The sequence below is a fragment of the Sorex fumeus genome, unplaced genomic scaffold (genome assembly GCF_029834395.1).
Source record: "Sorex fumeus unplaced genomic scaffold, SorFum_2.1 ptg000061l, whole genome shotgun sequence".
NCBI lineage: Eukaryota > Metazoa > Chordata > Mammalia > Eulipotyphla > Soricidae > Sorex > Sorex fumeus.
In genome coordinates, this window is record NW_026606118.1 from 3,833,645 (window position 1) to 3,850,059 (window position 16,415).

General features: G+C 63.5%; 1 protein-coding gene across 2 annotated transcripts in view; it reads right to left on the bottom strand.

Annotated features, from left to right (window-relative positions):
- Positions 1-2,621: 2,621 nt before the first annotated feature.
- The window catches only part of MAP3K4 (mitogen-activated protein kinase kinase kinase 4), a 68,260-nt gene continuing 54,466 nt past the window's right edge, over positions 2,622-16,415 (bottom strand). The window contains exons 16-27 of one of the 2 annotated variants that reach the window (XM_056126435.1): positions 14,608-14,704; positions 13,937-14,065; positions 11,554-11,654; positions 10,400-10,480; positions 9,092-9,283; positions 8,514-8,584; positions 7,900-8,016; positions 6,707-6,866; positions 5,313-5,435; positions 4,749-4,855; positions 3,261-3,440; positions 2,622-3,038 (exon numbers count right to left, since the gene is read on the bottom strand). In XM_056126435.1, coding sequence (XP_055982410.1) covers positions 3,018-3,038; positions 3,261-3,440; positions 4,749-4,855; positions 5,313-5,435; positions 6,707-6,866; positions 7,900-8,016; positions 8,514-8,584; positions 9,092-9,283; positions 10,400-10,480; positions 11,554-11,654; positions 13,937-14,065; positions 14,608-14,704 — 1,379 coding nt within the window. In that variant the 3' untranslated portion in view covers positions 2,622-3,017. The remainder of the gene's footprint in view (positions 3,039-3,260; positions 3,441-4,748; positions 4,856-5,312; positions 5,436-6,706; positions 6,867-7,899; positions 8,017-8,513; positions 8,585-9,091; positions 9,284-10,399; positions 10,481-11,553; positions 11,655-13,936; positions 14,066-14,607; positions 14,705-16,415) is intronic. The other variant, XM_056126436.1, reaches the window with a different exon arrangement.

Below are 16,415 nucleotides of genomic sequence, written 5' to 3' on the forward strand. Positions count from 1 at the left end.
GTGAGGGGACAGGCGGCCCCTACCAGCCTGGGCCCAGCATGTGGCAGCTGGACACCCACACAGTGTCCCAAAGGCAGGATGGCATTGCCTGCTCACCCCTTCCTGTGCCTGCCCCTACCCCCACCCCCCCGGGGGCTCAGGCAGGCAACAGGTGCTGGCATTTGGGACCCGCGGCTGCTCGCTGGAGTTGGTGTCGCTGGACCACAGTGTCCCTTCACACACATCCTGCAAGCTGTCCGGGACAGCGGCCCCCCTGCCCCCAGCTTAGTGGCCAAGAGGGGTGGGCCCTGGCTCTGCTCTGGGATCACTCTTCATCCTGGTGGGGGGGGGGGTTATCTGGGGCCCAAGGATCCAAAGAGCCCAACCTGCTGCACTGTCTTTGACCCCGCTGAAGCTGGAGCGGATTCTTTGAACTGGTCAATAACGTGCAGAGAAGCACAACCACTAAGCCCGCGGGTCCAGGTCCGGCTCGCGAGGGTCTGGGGAGCAGCGCTCAGCGATGTGTCTGGATGGGGCTGGAGGCCCGGGGCTGGCGGAAGGGATACGAGCGCAGAGGCCCTGGCAGTGCCGTTGGTAACGGTTGCCCGGGCACAGGCACTCTGCGTTTCTGGTGGCAGCAGAGCCTCGGGGAACGAACATGTACACATGTACATGGCCCAGCAGTACAGATACACATCCGGGGACCCAGAGCCACCCGTGGGCCGGGGAGGCGCTCCTGCTGGCTGAGGGTCAGGGCAGCCGCCAGAACCCCAGCAGTTTGTTTTGCAATAGAAACTGGCAAATCAATCCATCCATTCGCAGGGAGCTAGACATGACCCATAACAGCCAAAACAATCTAGGAAGAATGGCGCTGGGGCGGAGGGACGGCTGGGGAAGGCCCTGACCCCAGCACTATAGCAGTGATCCCTGAGCGCAGAGGCAGGAATGAGCCCCGAGCACCCTGAGTGCAGCCTGACCCCTGCAGAAGCCTGTGCTCAGCGCGCGGTCCAGGCCGAGGGGGCGGCCAGCGAACAGTCCTTGTGCGGGCGGGCACGTTGGGGCCCCTCTCTGATGACAACAGGAAGGGACATAAGACAGGCCTACACGAAAGCTTGCACACCAGAACTGGAAGGGGCAGGTATGAGCCCTCTTTGCTTAGGTCGGGCGGTCATTCTTAGAAAGAGCACCGAGTGCGTACAACAGAGAATGGCCAACAGGGCCTGGGAGAGCCCGGGAGGGAAGTACTCGGATGCGGTGGCCGGGTTTGATCCCTGACACTCCACAAGGCCCACTTCTGCAGAGCGGGGTGTGGTTCCAGAGACCAAGGAGCCTGACTCCTCACAGTGGAGCCGGACTTCGAGCCCCAAGGATGTCATTAATGCAGGGAAAGTGGGCGGGGAGTGGCAGTGCCCAGGCCGAGCAAGCCTATCTGACCACTGCCCGGGGAGGCCCAGAGACAAACTGGAAAGCAGTGTGGAAGGCCAAGTCCCGGGCGGGGAGGGCCGCGTGTGGCGATCACGCCCAGACACGGGACCACGCCTCAGGCTTGGTCACCAACAGCGACCCCCAGTCAAAAGGGCAAAGGGCGAAGGGGAGCTCTGGAGAGCTGACGGCCGGGGGCATGAGGCTCTGTACCCAACCACAGCACCTCAGAAAAGGAAAAAGGAAAAGCAGAGGAGCACCCACACCAGCGCCCACACAGGGGTCGGCCTCCCTGGGGATGGGCGGGGCGGGAGCCTCAGGATGGAGCTGGAGGAGCCCAGAAGTGGCCCAAACCCGGAAAAGTGAGCCTGGAACCAGATGCTCCCTGCGCATGCAGGGAGGGTGGGGATGTGGGAGTCAGGCAGCACGGGTGGCTCCCTGAGGCAGGCAGGGTGAGTGTGGCGCCCGGAGAAGCGGGCAGGGGTCCCGTGGCTGTACAGCTGCTCCCCTCTCTGGCACCCGCCAGAACGAGCCAGTCGGCAGGTGAGGGATTCTGTTGTGAACGGAAGGGCTGCCAGTATGCACGCCACAGGGGCGAAGCCCTGAGCCAGGCTGTGGGAGGGGCCTGTGAGACAGTCTGGACAGCCCAGAGAGGCCCAGGCAGGGAGTGGTGGAGCAGCTATCTGCGGCGGGGTCTCGCATGGGCCCAGGAGAATGTGCTAGGATGTTCTATGGGAAAGGCTGCTCCCCTGTGAATGACACCTCGATGGCAAGGCAAGGCCCGGCGGGCAGGCGGGCAGGCGGGCGGGCGGGCGGGAGGGAGGGAGAAGGGACCCTGTGACCCGAGACGACTGTTCACTTCAGTTCCTGGGCCAGACACAACTCAAGGAAGCCCTGAGGCCTGGCACTGAGGACACACCCAGGGCGGCCTCCCGGGCCCAGCATGGCCTCCCAAGGACCCTGTGCCCAGCAGCCTCCTGGGAGCCTCGGGCCAAGAACAGGTTTCTCGGAGGAGCAGTGGGAGGCAGCTGCCAGCTCTAGCCATCCCCGGCTGGAGAAGGCCCCACGGCAGGCAGGGTTTGTGGTGATGTGGGATGCGCCGCATGCCCTCGGCAGGATCCCCTGGCAGCAAGCGCCCTGCTGGCCATGCGGGGCCCCTGGAGGCTGCAGGAGCCTGGTTCCTGACCATACGGAGCGCCGAGAACCACGGGGCACGGGGCTTCCTAAAATAAACCATTTATTGAAAAAAGAACTTTCTTTAAATTTCATTCATCGGCCTTTTGCATAACAAACCTGCGGCTCACGCCGCCAACACAGCGGGACGGGCAGGGCCCACAGTCAGTGCAGGACGGACAGACGGACAGATGGACGGACAGACAGGGCTGGTGGCCCACGGCCCCGCCCCCAGCCTGTCTGCCAGGCAGCGCCCGAGCGCTGGTCCCTGTACAGTAGTAATGGCACTTAACACGCAGCTTCCTGATCTCGGGCGCCCGGCCACGGCCATCAGAGAGAGCAGCAGGAGTGAGGGCGTTGCCGCCATGTCCGGGAAGGTCGCCGGCAGACCCTCGGGCCACCTCGAGGGGAAGGGCGCTGCAGGACTTGAGCGCGAGTCACGGTCACTCTTCATCCGTGCAGACCTGTGAGGCAGCGGGAGGGTGCGGAGCTGAGACGGGGGCACAGGGCTGGGCGGGGGTGCTGGAGAGTTATCCCCGAGGGGATGCCATGCCCCGGGGCACTCCCTCGCCTGGCCCCTCCGTGTCCCACCCCCATGCCCCTACTCCCCCTGAGCAGCCCCGCAGACCCTGAGGCTGCCGGGCCCAGCCCACCCGCTCCATCTCCGGGGGACGCGCAGGTCGCACCTTGATGAAGGAGTGGTCGAGCAGCTGGCTGGCCGTCCAGCGCATGCGCGGCTCGCTCTCCAGGCAGTGCGAGAGGAAGTCCTTGCCTTCCGGGCTCAGCCGCTCTGGGATGGGGGGCTTGTGCCCCATGCCCACCTTGTACATGATCTGGAAGTTGTGCTCATACTCGTGCCAAGGCCGCTGAGAAGGGGTGAGAAACGCGTTTCAGCAGTGGCCGGCTATGGTCCTCGGCTCCCATCGGGCTGCTGACTGTCCCTGACAGAGCTAACGGGAACCCTCCCTCCGCTGGTCTGGCCAGCGTAGGACATGGCGCCTAGACTCTACAGAGCCGGGCAGCGGGCCCGTCTGCCCACCTGTCGGTGCTCTGGAGTGGGCACTGTCAAGAGGCCGACATAATGCAAACAGTATATACAAACACCACAAAGCTGCAGAGCCCAACGTCCTGTAGGACACTAGAGGCAGAAGCACCAAAGCTCATGAGTTCCAGGCAGAGGATCCAAACGTCCCCGGGTCACTGCCCCTTTTCAGAAAGGCATCCCCTGGAAATCTGCCTTCTTTACAGGGCAGGCAGAAGGTGCTTGCCCCACCCCGGGGTGGTTTCAGTCTGGCCCAGGCAGGTGAAGACTGGCTCTGACCCCGGGTCAATGACACTGGGGTGGCATCCTAATGTACCTGCAACTGTCTGGCATCTGCCAACCATGGTCGTGTGAGAACTTGTCTGCCCCAGTTGGGTGTCACGGGCTCTCCCTAGCTGCTGCTAAGAGAAAACACTGAGCTAATATTTACCTAACGCTTGAGCTGCGTGATCAACTACAGAGTGATTTCATTTCCTGAAGGTTTTTCTAACTGTCCTGCTTTGGAAACGTGACCCCACGCCTAACGCGTCTGTCCACTGACACATTTTCATTAGCTGCTGCTTCGTGATGGAAACTTCCGGTGTTCTCAGACACTAGCACACAGCAGGACAGTTTGGGCCTTGCGCGCCCTCGTCTCCTCTCCCACACCTTGCCCTGGGCCCCGGCAGCTGGACACGCTTGTTGTTCTCTGTTTACAGCCAACCGCTTCTTTCCTCCCTGTGCCTGGGCTCCGGCCCAGGGCCTCACACATGCAAGGGAAGCTGCCTCCCGGCCCCTCATGTCCCCGGTGGTGCGGGTCACCGATGTGTTGTCCACTCGGCTGCTACAGGACCTTCCACTGTTTCCAAGTACGGGCACCTCTGGGCGCCGCTGACCCCAGCTTCTACGAGGAAGCTCAGTGGGGACTCGCGCCCCCCTGCCACAGGAGCCTGTCCCCACGGGCCGGCCTGAGCCTGCCGCCCTCTCACTGCTAGGACCGCCGCAGTCTGGAACAAAAATTCTGTTTTGTTTTGGGGCCACCTGGCAATGCTCCAGGTCGCTGCCCGGCTGTAACCTGATCTAGGCCTTTGACAGATGTGATTTTGGGGTCTCCCTCTGCATAGAGTGATTGCACCAGGGGGTCTCTGCTTACCTTGCCAGTCACCATCTCGATGACGACACAGCCGAGGCTCCAGATGTCGGCGGCCCGCCCGTGGCCTTCCCCCTTGGCTCGGGTGATGACCTCTGGGGCCATGTACGCTGGAAGAGGCAGAGGCAGAGGAAGGGTTAATGGCCGGAAGCTCATCGCCCAAGGGGAGCACTGTTGCCGAGTCACCCCGAGAGGGACTTCCAACAGAAGCAGGTAAAGCCCGTTCCCTCCCGAGTGAACGTTTCAGGGACTGTATTCTCTCTGGCAAGAGCTGCTGAGTGCGCAGCTCTCTGGTGGGCTCTTCCCGCTGAGCCGACAAGGCTTCGTCAGCGAGGACGTGAGCCTCCATGGCACCGTCTGGGAGTAACCGACTCGTTACTGCTCCACTGAACGGGGCACTTCAGGAGAACACCACATGAAGAGAAAGACAGTCACTGGCGACAGCGGGGACAGGGTCTCCTCCCTCCTCTCACCACACGAGAATCTGAGGCTCCCAGGACCTGTGTGCGTGGTCCTGGCCCCATCCAGGCTAGGCCAGGCCAGGCCAGGCCGGGCCAGTCTGCCCACCTGCGGTCCCCAGCGTGCTGTTCACTTCTCCGGGCATGGTCTGTGCGTTGTTCTTGAGCTTGACAGAGCACCCGAAGTCGCCCAGCTTGATGAGCCCAGCGGAGGTGAGGAAGATGTTGGCGCCTGGAAGGAAGCCGGCTGTGAGCTGCCAAGACCTCACGCGCCCGAGGCCCAGCCACCAGCCCCAGGAGGCCAGGCACGGACGCTTCTCTGACTGAAAGGGGCCAGGCCCGGGCGCTTCACTGACATGGTGTCAGAGCGTTACTCACACACGCCAATACGGAGCCGCGAAATCCTAACAGCAGTGCAGAGAGCACTAACCCCAAACCGAGCTGAGCAACGTGCCTGGTTTCCACACTGGGAACCCTCACTGGGCGGTCAGGCTCCAGTTCTACCCCCGGTACCGCCTAGCGCTGGTCCCTGAGTGCTGCCAGGATGAGCCCCTGAGCACTGCCAGTCAGACCCCAAAGCCCTGTCCCCCGCCAAAGAAGGCCACAGACACTCCATTAAGACATCAAAGAGCTCGTGTCCCAAGTGGGCCCCGAGATGGAGCCAGGGTGGGGAGCACCATGCGGGCCCTGGGAACCGCGGGGGATGGCTCCCACCGAGAGAATGGGGATCACACACAAAGCCTCGACACCCATGGTGACCCTGAGCGAGGGGCAGGTGCGGCACACTCCCAGGTGGACAGTCTCCGCCAGGCCAGCACAGTGCTTCGCTCCGATGGTGATGAAAGGAGCGTGCTGCCCGCTGCCTGACAGGCCCCCACGGCCCTCCCAGGCACCACCTGCCTCACAGCCTGAACGCGACAGAAGCAAAGTCACTATGAAGGCCAGGGGGACAGGACAGTGGTGGCGATGCTGGCCTGGCGTGCGGCTGACCTGAGGCCCCGCGGGTCCCGAGCCCTGCTAGCGGTCCCCGAGCTAGCAGTCAGCCCTGAGCACGGCTGGGTGTGCCTCCAACCAAGAACAGGCAACATGAGAGGACTCCATGTGACCCCAGCAGAGGGCCCAGGGTCAGAGGGCACTGGTGGGCGGGACTCCACAGTGAGTGCTCACGCTGAGTCTGGGACTGAGCTGGGAGAGACCCCGGGAGGTGGCGGGCAGAGCCCTGGGCAGTACGCTCTGGCGATGTCCAGCCGGCCTCATACCATGACAGAACAGAGTTCCCTAAACGGCCGCTCCCCTGGCCCCGAAACACACAGGGTGGGCACAGGGGTGTTGGGCAGTGCCCAGTGGGCAGCGGCCCTGGTGTGCCCAGCAAGTACCCGCAGAGCCACGTGGGAAAGCCGGGCAGGGTGCACGCTGGGGCGGAGCCGGCCGTGAGGCACAGCCAGGGGTCCCGTGCCTCCCGCTGCTCGGGAGGGGCAGAGCCAGCCGTGCGAGGCCACTCGCCTTTGATGTCGCGGTGGACGATGCCGTGCTCGTGGAGGACGTTGATGGCGACGGTGATCTGCTTCGAGTACAGGCGGATGACGTGCTCCTGCAGCCCCAGGCGCGACACTTCCTCCAAGGTACCCTCATCGCAGTACTCCATGAAGATGTACATCTCCTCCTGCGGGACACAGGCACCAGGCTCGTGTGCTGGCTCCGGCCCGCAGCGCCCCTGGGGACAGGAGCACCACCACCACACCACAGGGGACACTTTCCACCACCCGTCAGGTCTGCACTGCGTGACCCGCGAGAGCAGCAGATTTCACGATTGGCATCTTGGTGTGGGCTGGGTCATCCCTTCCGAGAGTGAATTTGTGTGTTGTGTGTGTGTGTGTGTGTGCGCGCGCGCGCGTGTCCAGGATCCAACTTGCCCTGGGAGTTCACACACCATCTCCCCTTCGCCTTGGGGGTTTCTTCCCTAGACAGGAAGATGAAGGTGCAGCTTCAACTTCTCTTCCACAATGTCCCATGGGCATGCGTGGACAGGGGCGATGAGCTCTGCACCCAGGATACCCAGGGTCTATCCCGAGCACAGCCCACCAAGCACCACTGAGTGACCCCGGGGCACAGAGCCCAAGCTCTGCCAGGTGCGCCCCCCAAACTGAGTAAAAGCCATGAAAGGAAAACCTAACCCTTAATAGTGCAGCCAAGCGGAGCAGCAAAAGTCTGGCATTAAAAAAGGCTGGGGACCGTTCAGACGGGTGCGTGGGTGGGTGGGTGACATCTGTGCCACAAACTTAACACTAACAAGCTGAAACAAGTGAACAAATTCAACGTAGGAATGCTAGACAAAGGAAATGGATACAGTTCGGGGCCCCGAGAGTGACTGCAGCAGGGAGGGTGTTTGCCTTGCACCTGGCCAACACAGGTTCAATCCCTGGCATCTCCTACGGACCTCGAGCACTGCTAGGAATTATTCCTGAGTGCAGAGCAAGGAGTCACCTCTGAGCACCGCTGGGTGTGACCCAAAGAGCCAAACTAGCAAGGGCATACAGTTCATTACAAATGAGAGCACGACGTGCAGCCTAGACATGCACTGTGGCCAGCAGGACAGAGCTCCCCTGGGGGGGGGGGGGGTTGGTGCCAGAGATCGCCGAGCCTCGCTCGGGCCACAGTGTGGGCCAACACAGGCGCGCGGTGGGGGAGGGGCTCACCCTGTGAAGCTCCACCCCGAAGTACCGAACCAGGTTGGGATGCTTGATGCCCTCAAAGATCTTCAGCTCGTCAGCCGTCTCCTTGATGGTCTTGTGGTCGTTGGGCTGAAAGCGGATCTGCAGGAGGACGGGGCGGTCAGCTGCCACTGTGCAGAACAGCCCTCCCACCACGCGTGCCCTGGAGCCTTGGGATGCCGGGCGAGGCTCCCACCAGGCGCCTGCAGGAGAGGAGTCGCACCCCATGCCACTGGGCCTCTCCTCAGCCGCCACCATTGGTCAGCCACGAGGGCCTGGGACGCGGCTCGCTGCACATGCGTGTCCAGCCCCCGCCCCCCACCCTGAGAACCACATCGTGGCTAGTTCCCCCAGCTCCCACGAGCGGCTCTACTGACCACAGTCCCTGAGGCCCTCGGGCCAGCCAGTGTCCCTGCCCTCGGGGCTGGAAGCCAAGCTCCTGTTGCTCCTTCCCCCGCTCCCCACCCCTCTCCAACAAGTCATTTCCCTGCAACCACCCAAGCCCCCAAAGCAGCAAAGTTCAGAGTGGGCGGAGACGACGGCAGCTTGCCGGGCCAAGCAGAACCTCGTGAATGCTCGCTACCAAACTGCCCACGCACCTCCTTCATGGCCATCAGCTCGCCGGTGTCCACGCTGATGCAGGTGTAGACCTTCCCGTACTGGCCTTCCCCTGCGACAGGACCACAAGGCTCGCGTCAGCCGGGAGGCTGGTGCAGGCCCGACTCTGGGCCCACCCCGAGGCCTGGAGTTCTTGGAGGGATGGGCGCAGGGCAGCGAGGCCCACGAATGCTGTGGGGTATCTGACTGGACAATCAGGGGGGACCGTGTCCAGCTCTCTGCCCCATCAGCCGCTGAGGAAACCCGAGGCCCCCAGGGGCTCTGAAGTCCTCGCCTGCCACCTGCCCCTGCCAGCCACTGGGGAGGAGTCGAGAGATGGACAGATGGGGCGCAGCCTCCCGCTCCTGCTACAAGCCACCTCACCCAGACAAGAACCCAGGAACGTTCTGGAAGAACACCCTAACCAAGAGGGGAGACGGAGGCAGGAACCCCCACAGCGGGCACCGTCTCAACGTCCCTTCCAACAACCAGGGCCCGAGGAACGAAGGCGGGTCCCCCTGCCGGGACCCCCACACAGGCGGTGTTGGGTTCGAGCTGCGTGCCCGTGCCAGCGCCTCACCAATCTTGTTCCCTCTCTGCCACTTGAAGGCCACCTTCCTCAGGCCCACGTGCATCACGTTGTCGTAGGACTTGGGCGTGTCGCAGACCTGGCCGATGATGTTCTTCCTCCTCATCTCGCGACACCGCTTCTCCTCAAACAGCCGCACCGACTTCTGGATGGCCTCGATGGGGCCCTGCTTTGAGGCGGACTCTGCGGGAAGGACCCGGATGCCACGGAGCCAAGTCAGCTTCCGGCGAATGAGGGTTCACGGGGGACCCGCGGGGCCGCAGCCAGCGGTGCTCAGGGCTTCCTCCTGGCCGTCTCTGAGGTCCCCTGGTGGGGCTTGGGTGACCCTTGGTGGTGCCGGGAATCGAGCCCAGGTTGGCATGTGCACGGCTGGCACCTGTCTGCTACCCTCCCTCCGGGCAACCCGGCCAAGGATAACGGAAACAGGGGAAGGCTGGCTCGCACCCTCTAAGCTGCCATCACCCAACCAACCCTCCTATCACCCCCTCCTGCCACCCCCACACCCCCCTAACCTGCCCATCACCCCCTGCCCCTAACCCGCCCGTCACTCCCTTAACTCTCCCATCACCCCCTAACCCCAGGCCCACCACGGCGCCCTCAGCCACATGCACCCCCTCTCCCTCCTAGACCCGCCTGGGTCTCGTGGTCCCTGGCTAGCCTGTGCCCGCAGCCGTGGTGCTCCCTCAGCCCTGGAGGCTCTGCCTGTCCCTCACACCCTCAGGTCTGCCAGCCCACTGCCCCATCCTGGCCCTGGGCCCCCACTCTGGCTCGCGCCCTCTCTCTCTCTCCAAGCAGCTCACGGCCTGACTTTCCGGACGCCCTTCAACAGCCAACAGCCGCTCGGGCTCAGGCCTCAGCGTGGGGCAGCATGGGGAGACAGGCCCACGGGTACCGGCTCTGTCACCTGGCGAGGCCTCGCGCATGCTGGGGAGGCCCGCGGGGTCTGCTCTGAGAAGTGCTGACCCCACTCTCAGTCCCTCTGGCTTCTCTGCTACACGCCGATAGCCAAGGGCAGTCCCAGGCGACAGCAGCTGCAGCAGACACTGACTGGGGTGTGGAAGGAAGTGCACTGAGGACATCGACGCCCACAGAAGGGCCAGAGTGACAGGATGGCGGAGAGCGCGCCTGCCTTACACGAGGCCAACCCAGGTTCAATCCCCGGCATCCCAAAGGGTCCCAAGTACTGCCAGGAGTCAGCCTCAAGCACCACCAGGCCCCACCGGGTGAAACCCATGGGAACAGGCAGAGGCAGTGCCTGCTCACGTGCGGCCACGCACAGGGACATGCGCCCCCTCTTACCCTTGGTCTGGCTGATGAGGGTCCGGAGCTCCCAGCTTCTCCGAGTCGGCGCTCCGGAGTCACCCTTTGGATACGCGGGCTCTGCGGGGGGCAGTTTGCACATGAGAACTCCGGGAGCAAAGACACTCATGCACCCGAGGGCCATAGCCACACCACCTGCCAGAACTGGACACACCAGAATTGGGCCCAGCTCCCAGATGTTCATCTCCACAAACCTTCTACCAGGATTGGACATCAGACTCAACAGCAGCCGGCCCAGCCAGCAGTGCTGACCACGCTCCACGCCCGCCCCCTGCAGCCTGCGTCCCCTCCAGGGGTCGTGCTCCCAGGGCACAGCCCCCTCGATGCTTCCGGGGCCCACAGGCATGCCATCAGGAGGGGGTTCAATGCTCAGGCCCAGCAATGTGATGCGGTTTGGGGGTCCGCCAACATCACGCACAGCAGGGAGTAAGCAACCACAGAGTCTCGGGGACCCTCTGAGCTTCTTCCAAGTTTGGTTTCCAAAGCGAGCACCATGACTGGGCGTGACAACAGCCCAACGGCGGAGGCCCTGCTGGCCAGTGCCAGGTCCCAGCCCACACCCACAGTGGCCACACGCAGGTCACAAGGAATGACCAGGAGAGGTCGGGTGCTGGTGACTGGCCCCAAGAGGGGCGTCGGCGCCGGCCTGCACAAGCTGAGGCTAGCCCCATGGCCCTGTGTGCGGGATCCCAGGAGGAAGGGTGCCCAGCAGAGAAGGTGGGACCCAGTCCTGGACCGTGGTCTGGGCTCTCTGGCCAGAGGGCAAAAGCTCAGAAAGAAGTTTCAACGTAAAGCCTACCTGGAAACACATGTGAGCACTGGAGAGTACGGGCAGGGACTCTGTATGAGGCCAACCGGGTTCGAGCACTAGGTACAGTCCCCGAGCCCACAGGAGTTACCGAGCACAGAGCTCACCCGCACAACCAAGCGTGGGCCCAAAGCCGACGGAAAACACTGAGACCATGGTCCACGGCTCCTGGCGCCACAAGGGACACCGACCCGGGAAGGCAGGAGAGCCGGGGCAGAGCGAGCACCCACGCGGCTCCAACAGGCCCCAGACTGAGCACTGCTGTGGGGACCCACCCGAGAGCAAAGCACACACAGTGGGACCGGGCCAGGACGGATAAGCTCACCGTCTCGCTCCTCGGTGGGGCTAGAGTGGCGGCTCAGGGACCGGAAGTGCAGCTCGGCGGCGACGGACGCCAGACGGTCATTCTCGGGGACGCTGGAACCCCTGTGGGGAGAGTGGGAAAGGGTGAGCGGTTGGGGGGGCCAGGCCGTGCGGGCCGCCCACCCCACTTTAATGCCTGGGCACTGCAAGGAGCGACCCCGAGCACTGCAGAAATGAAACAAGACAGTCTCAGTGTATGGGGCTGGCAGGACAGACCGAGGCTCCCCAGAGCAGTTTCAGCTCGGGGCAGGGTGGTCTGCGGGACCCACACCCCGGAGACCCCCGGGTGTCGGGGTACAGGCCCACACTGAGGCCGGCCATGCAGCCCCGTACGTCAGCACGGGGCCAGGCTACAGGGCCGTGGAGCTGGTCACTCACCGCCGATTCTGAAGGGGGGGGGCTGAGATTTCAGGGGCACAAACAGTTTCCCAAGCAGAGGCCAAGCGAGGCTGCAGAAGAGCAGAAGTCTCCAGAAAGACGGAGCTCAGGAGCCGCGCTTCCAGAGGAAAGGAAAGTGCCCAGCCCGCAGGAGGAGCCCAGAGGCCACGTCGGGTCACCACTGCCCCTGCAACTCTGCAGCCCACAAGGAGTGCCTCAGGCAGGCAGCTGTGCTGCCCTGAGTCACCACATGTGACAGCCCGTGGGCCACCAGAGGCGGGGACTGATCGCCATAACGCTGGCACAGCACCTGACACATGGGGTGGTTTCCTGCTGCCCCTTGCTGGGGCCACTCCCCTAGACTTAGGGAAGAGCATGGCCCAATGAGGACCCCCAGGCCGGGCCCAGACAGGACTCTGCAGCTCTGCCCTTGCCCCCAGGGCCTTCTGCGTGTGCGCTGTGGGGGGAGGGCCAGGGTCACACTTCTGTGCACGCATCCTGGCTGCATGACTCGGCTATGGCCAGGCCGCGAGACAGGGTGAGTCAACTGCACCCAGTGTGCTGCAGACTTGGGGGCTGCCGGTGGCCCCGAGGCCTACCAGGGGCGGGCACCGAGGCTTGGGAGGGGGGGGTCAGTGGGCAGGGACTGAGCCGCCCGGGCACACGCTCACTCCAGATGCACTGGGCAGATGCCTCCTGGTCCCTCCTTCCATCTGCACAAGCCAAGAGCTCAGGAGGGCGAAACCCTATACGCTCCAGGTATGCTCCAGGCAGACCCCACCTGGGCCTGAATGGCTGGTCCAGCTCGGATGCCTTCAGGCCTCACCCCTGCGTCCCCAGTCCTGCCCCCTCACCTCTGCCCCGTCCCCCACCCGCCATTCCCCACCCGTCTCTCAGCTCTGCCCTCCCACACCCCTACCCCACATTACTGCACCCCTCACCCCTGCGCCCCACACCTCTCACCTCTGCCCCTTCACCCCTGCACCCCACACCTCTGCCCCAACCCCGCACCTCTACTTCATCCCCCCGTGCACTCTCACCATGCCTGGACCTCCACCCCTGCCCCGCGCTCAAAGGGTGTCCCGCCCGAGGGGACACAAAGGCACACAAGCTCCTGTGGGCCATCAGCTACTCTAGCTGGGACAGTGAAGCTGGAAACGGGCGCGGGCGGATGCTGGGACCAACACATCCCACTGGCTGCTCACGCTCTGACCGTCAGGGAGACACAACGGCCAGGAAGGAGACAGGTTCGGGCCGCTCAGGAGCACAGTCTGGGCCGAGTTCTGAGACCACCGTCAGTCACCCCAAGGGGCTATCAGAGACCACTGTTTCCCATAAGGACTGTCAGAGGCCACCGCCCCTCACAGGGACTGTCCGAGGCCACCGTCCCCCACTGGGACTGTCGGGCTCAGACTGTCACCCTCAGCTGTGTGACCGCTGTGCTCCCAGGAGCTGAGCACGAGCAGGGCAGAGTCTGGCCCTGAGAGCTCTGACTGAGGAGCCGAGAAGCGTTGACACAGCGCGGGCACACAGGTGGGCCCCGCTCAGGGCAGGGCTAGGCAGGGAGTGTCCGCGGGACCATCTGCTCGGCCTCCAGGGAGGACGTCTGCGAACACCTGAGGGACCCACGGACCCTGACACCAGATGTACAGACAACAGTTCTCGGACTGAGGCTGGCCATCTAGTCAGTGTCCCCGCCCCCAGAGCAGTGATGACAGCAGCTCCTGGACCTGCAGCTTTGGGGTTGGGCCAGGTGAGGGGATGGGCCCAGTCCGGTACCCGTGCCCCACAGTGCGGCAGACATGTCGGCCATAACTCCCCAGCCATCCCTGGACAGGGCCACCACGCCCGTCCCCAGGGCCCTGCAGCCTGGAAAGGGGCCATCACACCTGTCCTGGGGGACCTGCAGCCTGACAGGGGCCGTCACGCCCGTCCCCGGGGCCCTGCCGCCGGGACAGCGCGACTACCTGGAGTCATGGGCACTGCTGGTGGTTTTGGGCGCTGCAGAGTCGCTGCCGGCGGGGCCAGGGCGCCCGGCGGCGGTGGCGGCAGCGGGGCCGCCGTGGCTCCGCGCGTCCGAAGGCACGCTCCGAGTGCTGCGACAAGAAGAGAAGCTTCAGGGCATGGAGGGCCGGGGCCGGGCTCTCCCGGCCGAGTCATGGGCAGCGGGGAGCCCAGGGTGGGGACGCTCTTGGCACGGAACACAAACTGCCGGAGACTCGGTGTGAGCGGGAGGAACTGCATGCAGACTCGCACATCCCAGCATACCAGGGGCTTTCCTAGCAAATGCCGTTCAGAAGCGGCCCGCGGAGGGCTGAGGCCGGCAGGCCCCGACCTTCCGGCCACGCCAACTCTGAGGTACACACAGAAGCCAACAGCAGCGATCGCTCCAGTCTCCACTCTCCAGTGGCCTGTACCGTTCATGGCACGGCATGGCACCCCCCCCACCCCCCGTGTTGGCCCTGGGTCCCTCCTCAGAGGCAGGAAAAGGAATGACCCCAGAAAGGCAAGCAAGCCCACAGCAGCCAGAGGACACGCACGCCGAGACAGCCCGGGGAGAACAGGAGTCTGTCCCCAGGCCCAGGACGATGCGCGGGGGTGCAGGCATGTGCGGGCGCAGTGCCCGGGCACCGAGTACCTGAATCCCTCTGGAGTCGGGATGACGAGGTGTGGGTTGGGCGGGTCGCTGTGGCAGCGGGGCACCTTCACGGGGCGGGGGCTGTTCCGGTGGATGGCTGCCACGAGAAGTGAGAGAGAGTGTCAGAGGGCGCCGAGGCCGGCGGCCCGAGGACCCGGGGCGCTCAGCGCAGCGCAGCTGTCCCCCGTGAAAAACGTGTGTGACGCGCCAGGGCCAAACACGTGTCCCATCTGTAAGCCCAGAACCAGGCCCGCCCCACAGACGGAAGGGCCACGGCAGTGACCGTTGGAGAAAGAAACGCTCCAGGCCACCTGCCTGCTCGGGGGCTCTGGGCAGCAAGGACACGTGACAGGACGGCTGCCCTGCAGGAAAGAAGCCGTTAATTCCTGTCAACCAGGAATTAACCAGAAAGTGCGGCTTTTGTTCGGTTCAGAAGACATCTTCTTCTAACTATTGCACTTGGAGCTAAGCAGGAATAAAATTTTACTATTTATTCATTTTTGTTTTGTTCTGGGACCACACCTGGCGGTGCTCAGCGATTATGCCTAGCTCTGCACTCTGGAATCGCCCCTGGAGGTGCTATATGGGATGCTGGGGATTGAACCCTGGCTGGCCGCATGGGTGAAATTTTCACTGAGTGGCGATGGCCCTCCTTAGACCCTCCGAATGTCATTTTCTCTTTGTATGTGAACAATCTAGTCAGCTTTACCCTAAACAGGTTTTCCTTAAGTGAAAATACTTCCTTCTGGCACAGGACAGACAGAAAGAACAGACAGGGAGGGAGGGAGAGCGGAAGGGAACATCCAACACAAGAAGCAGCAAGCTTGTATTTGGGGGGAAATGTTGAAGTGTGTCCCTGGCCCATGACCTCAGTTACCACAGTATTAAACTGCAGAGGTCCAAGAGCAACCAAGGGAAACAGAAAAATAAAACCAGAAAAAATGAGTTGGTGAAAATGTCGACTGCCTTAATTTCCACAAAGATTCTGGAAATCAAAGAGGCAAAGTAACTGCAGGGGTCAGAGCAGCTCGAGAGGCCTCAAGGTCGATCCCAGCTGTGTCCCGGGCCCTGCACTGTTGGGACTCGGCAACCACGCCGGGCCACTGGGCAGAGCCAGGCCAAGAAGGGCCCGGCCACCAAGCAGTGCTTGGGAGACCCCACCTCAGAAAGTCTTACTACTACTGGGCCCAGGGGGAAAGGACGCAGGCGGCACGGTTCCCAGCACAGCCAAGAGTTCCCCGCCATGAAGATCAGGGGCACTGTGTTTCGACAGATGCAAGAAACCAACACCAAAGAGCACACGCGCCGAGCTGCCGGGAGCCCAAGACACCTGGAAGAACCGCTGCTGGCCAACACAACAAGACAGGTTGTCACAGCAGAATCAAGCACAGAAAGCGTGTCTGGAGGGCCCCGACAGACGGAGCAAAGCTGTGCCTGGAAGCCTGGAGGGAAGTCCAGGCCCTGTCAGGGCAGAGCAGCACATCTGCGCCCCGTGACCCAGAAAGACACCCTGCCATGCCGAGGGGACCCAGGGAATGCAGGCAAGGGGCTCTGGGGAGGGTCACAAGGGAGGGGGTGCCGTGACTGTGTGAACAGAGTCGGGGCAGCAAGAGCCCAGGGGAGGGGACAGCAGAGGCAGCAGCCGCCCTGGTGGTGAGCAAAGGCCAGCAGGACCTGGAGAGGGGAGGGCACTCGAAGGTGGCACACTGAGCCTGCGTGGGCCCTGCGGCTATGGGGGACACGGATTACCCCAGCCTGCGGGCCTTGTCCCCACGGAAACACTTCCACCGATGTTTCCAACAAAATGG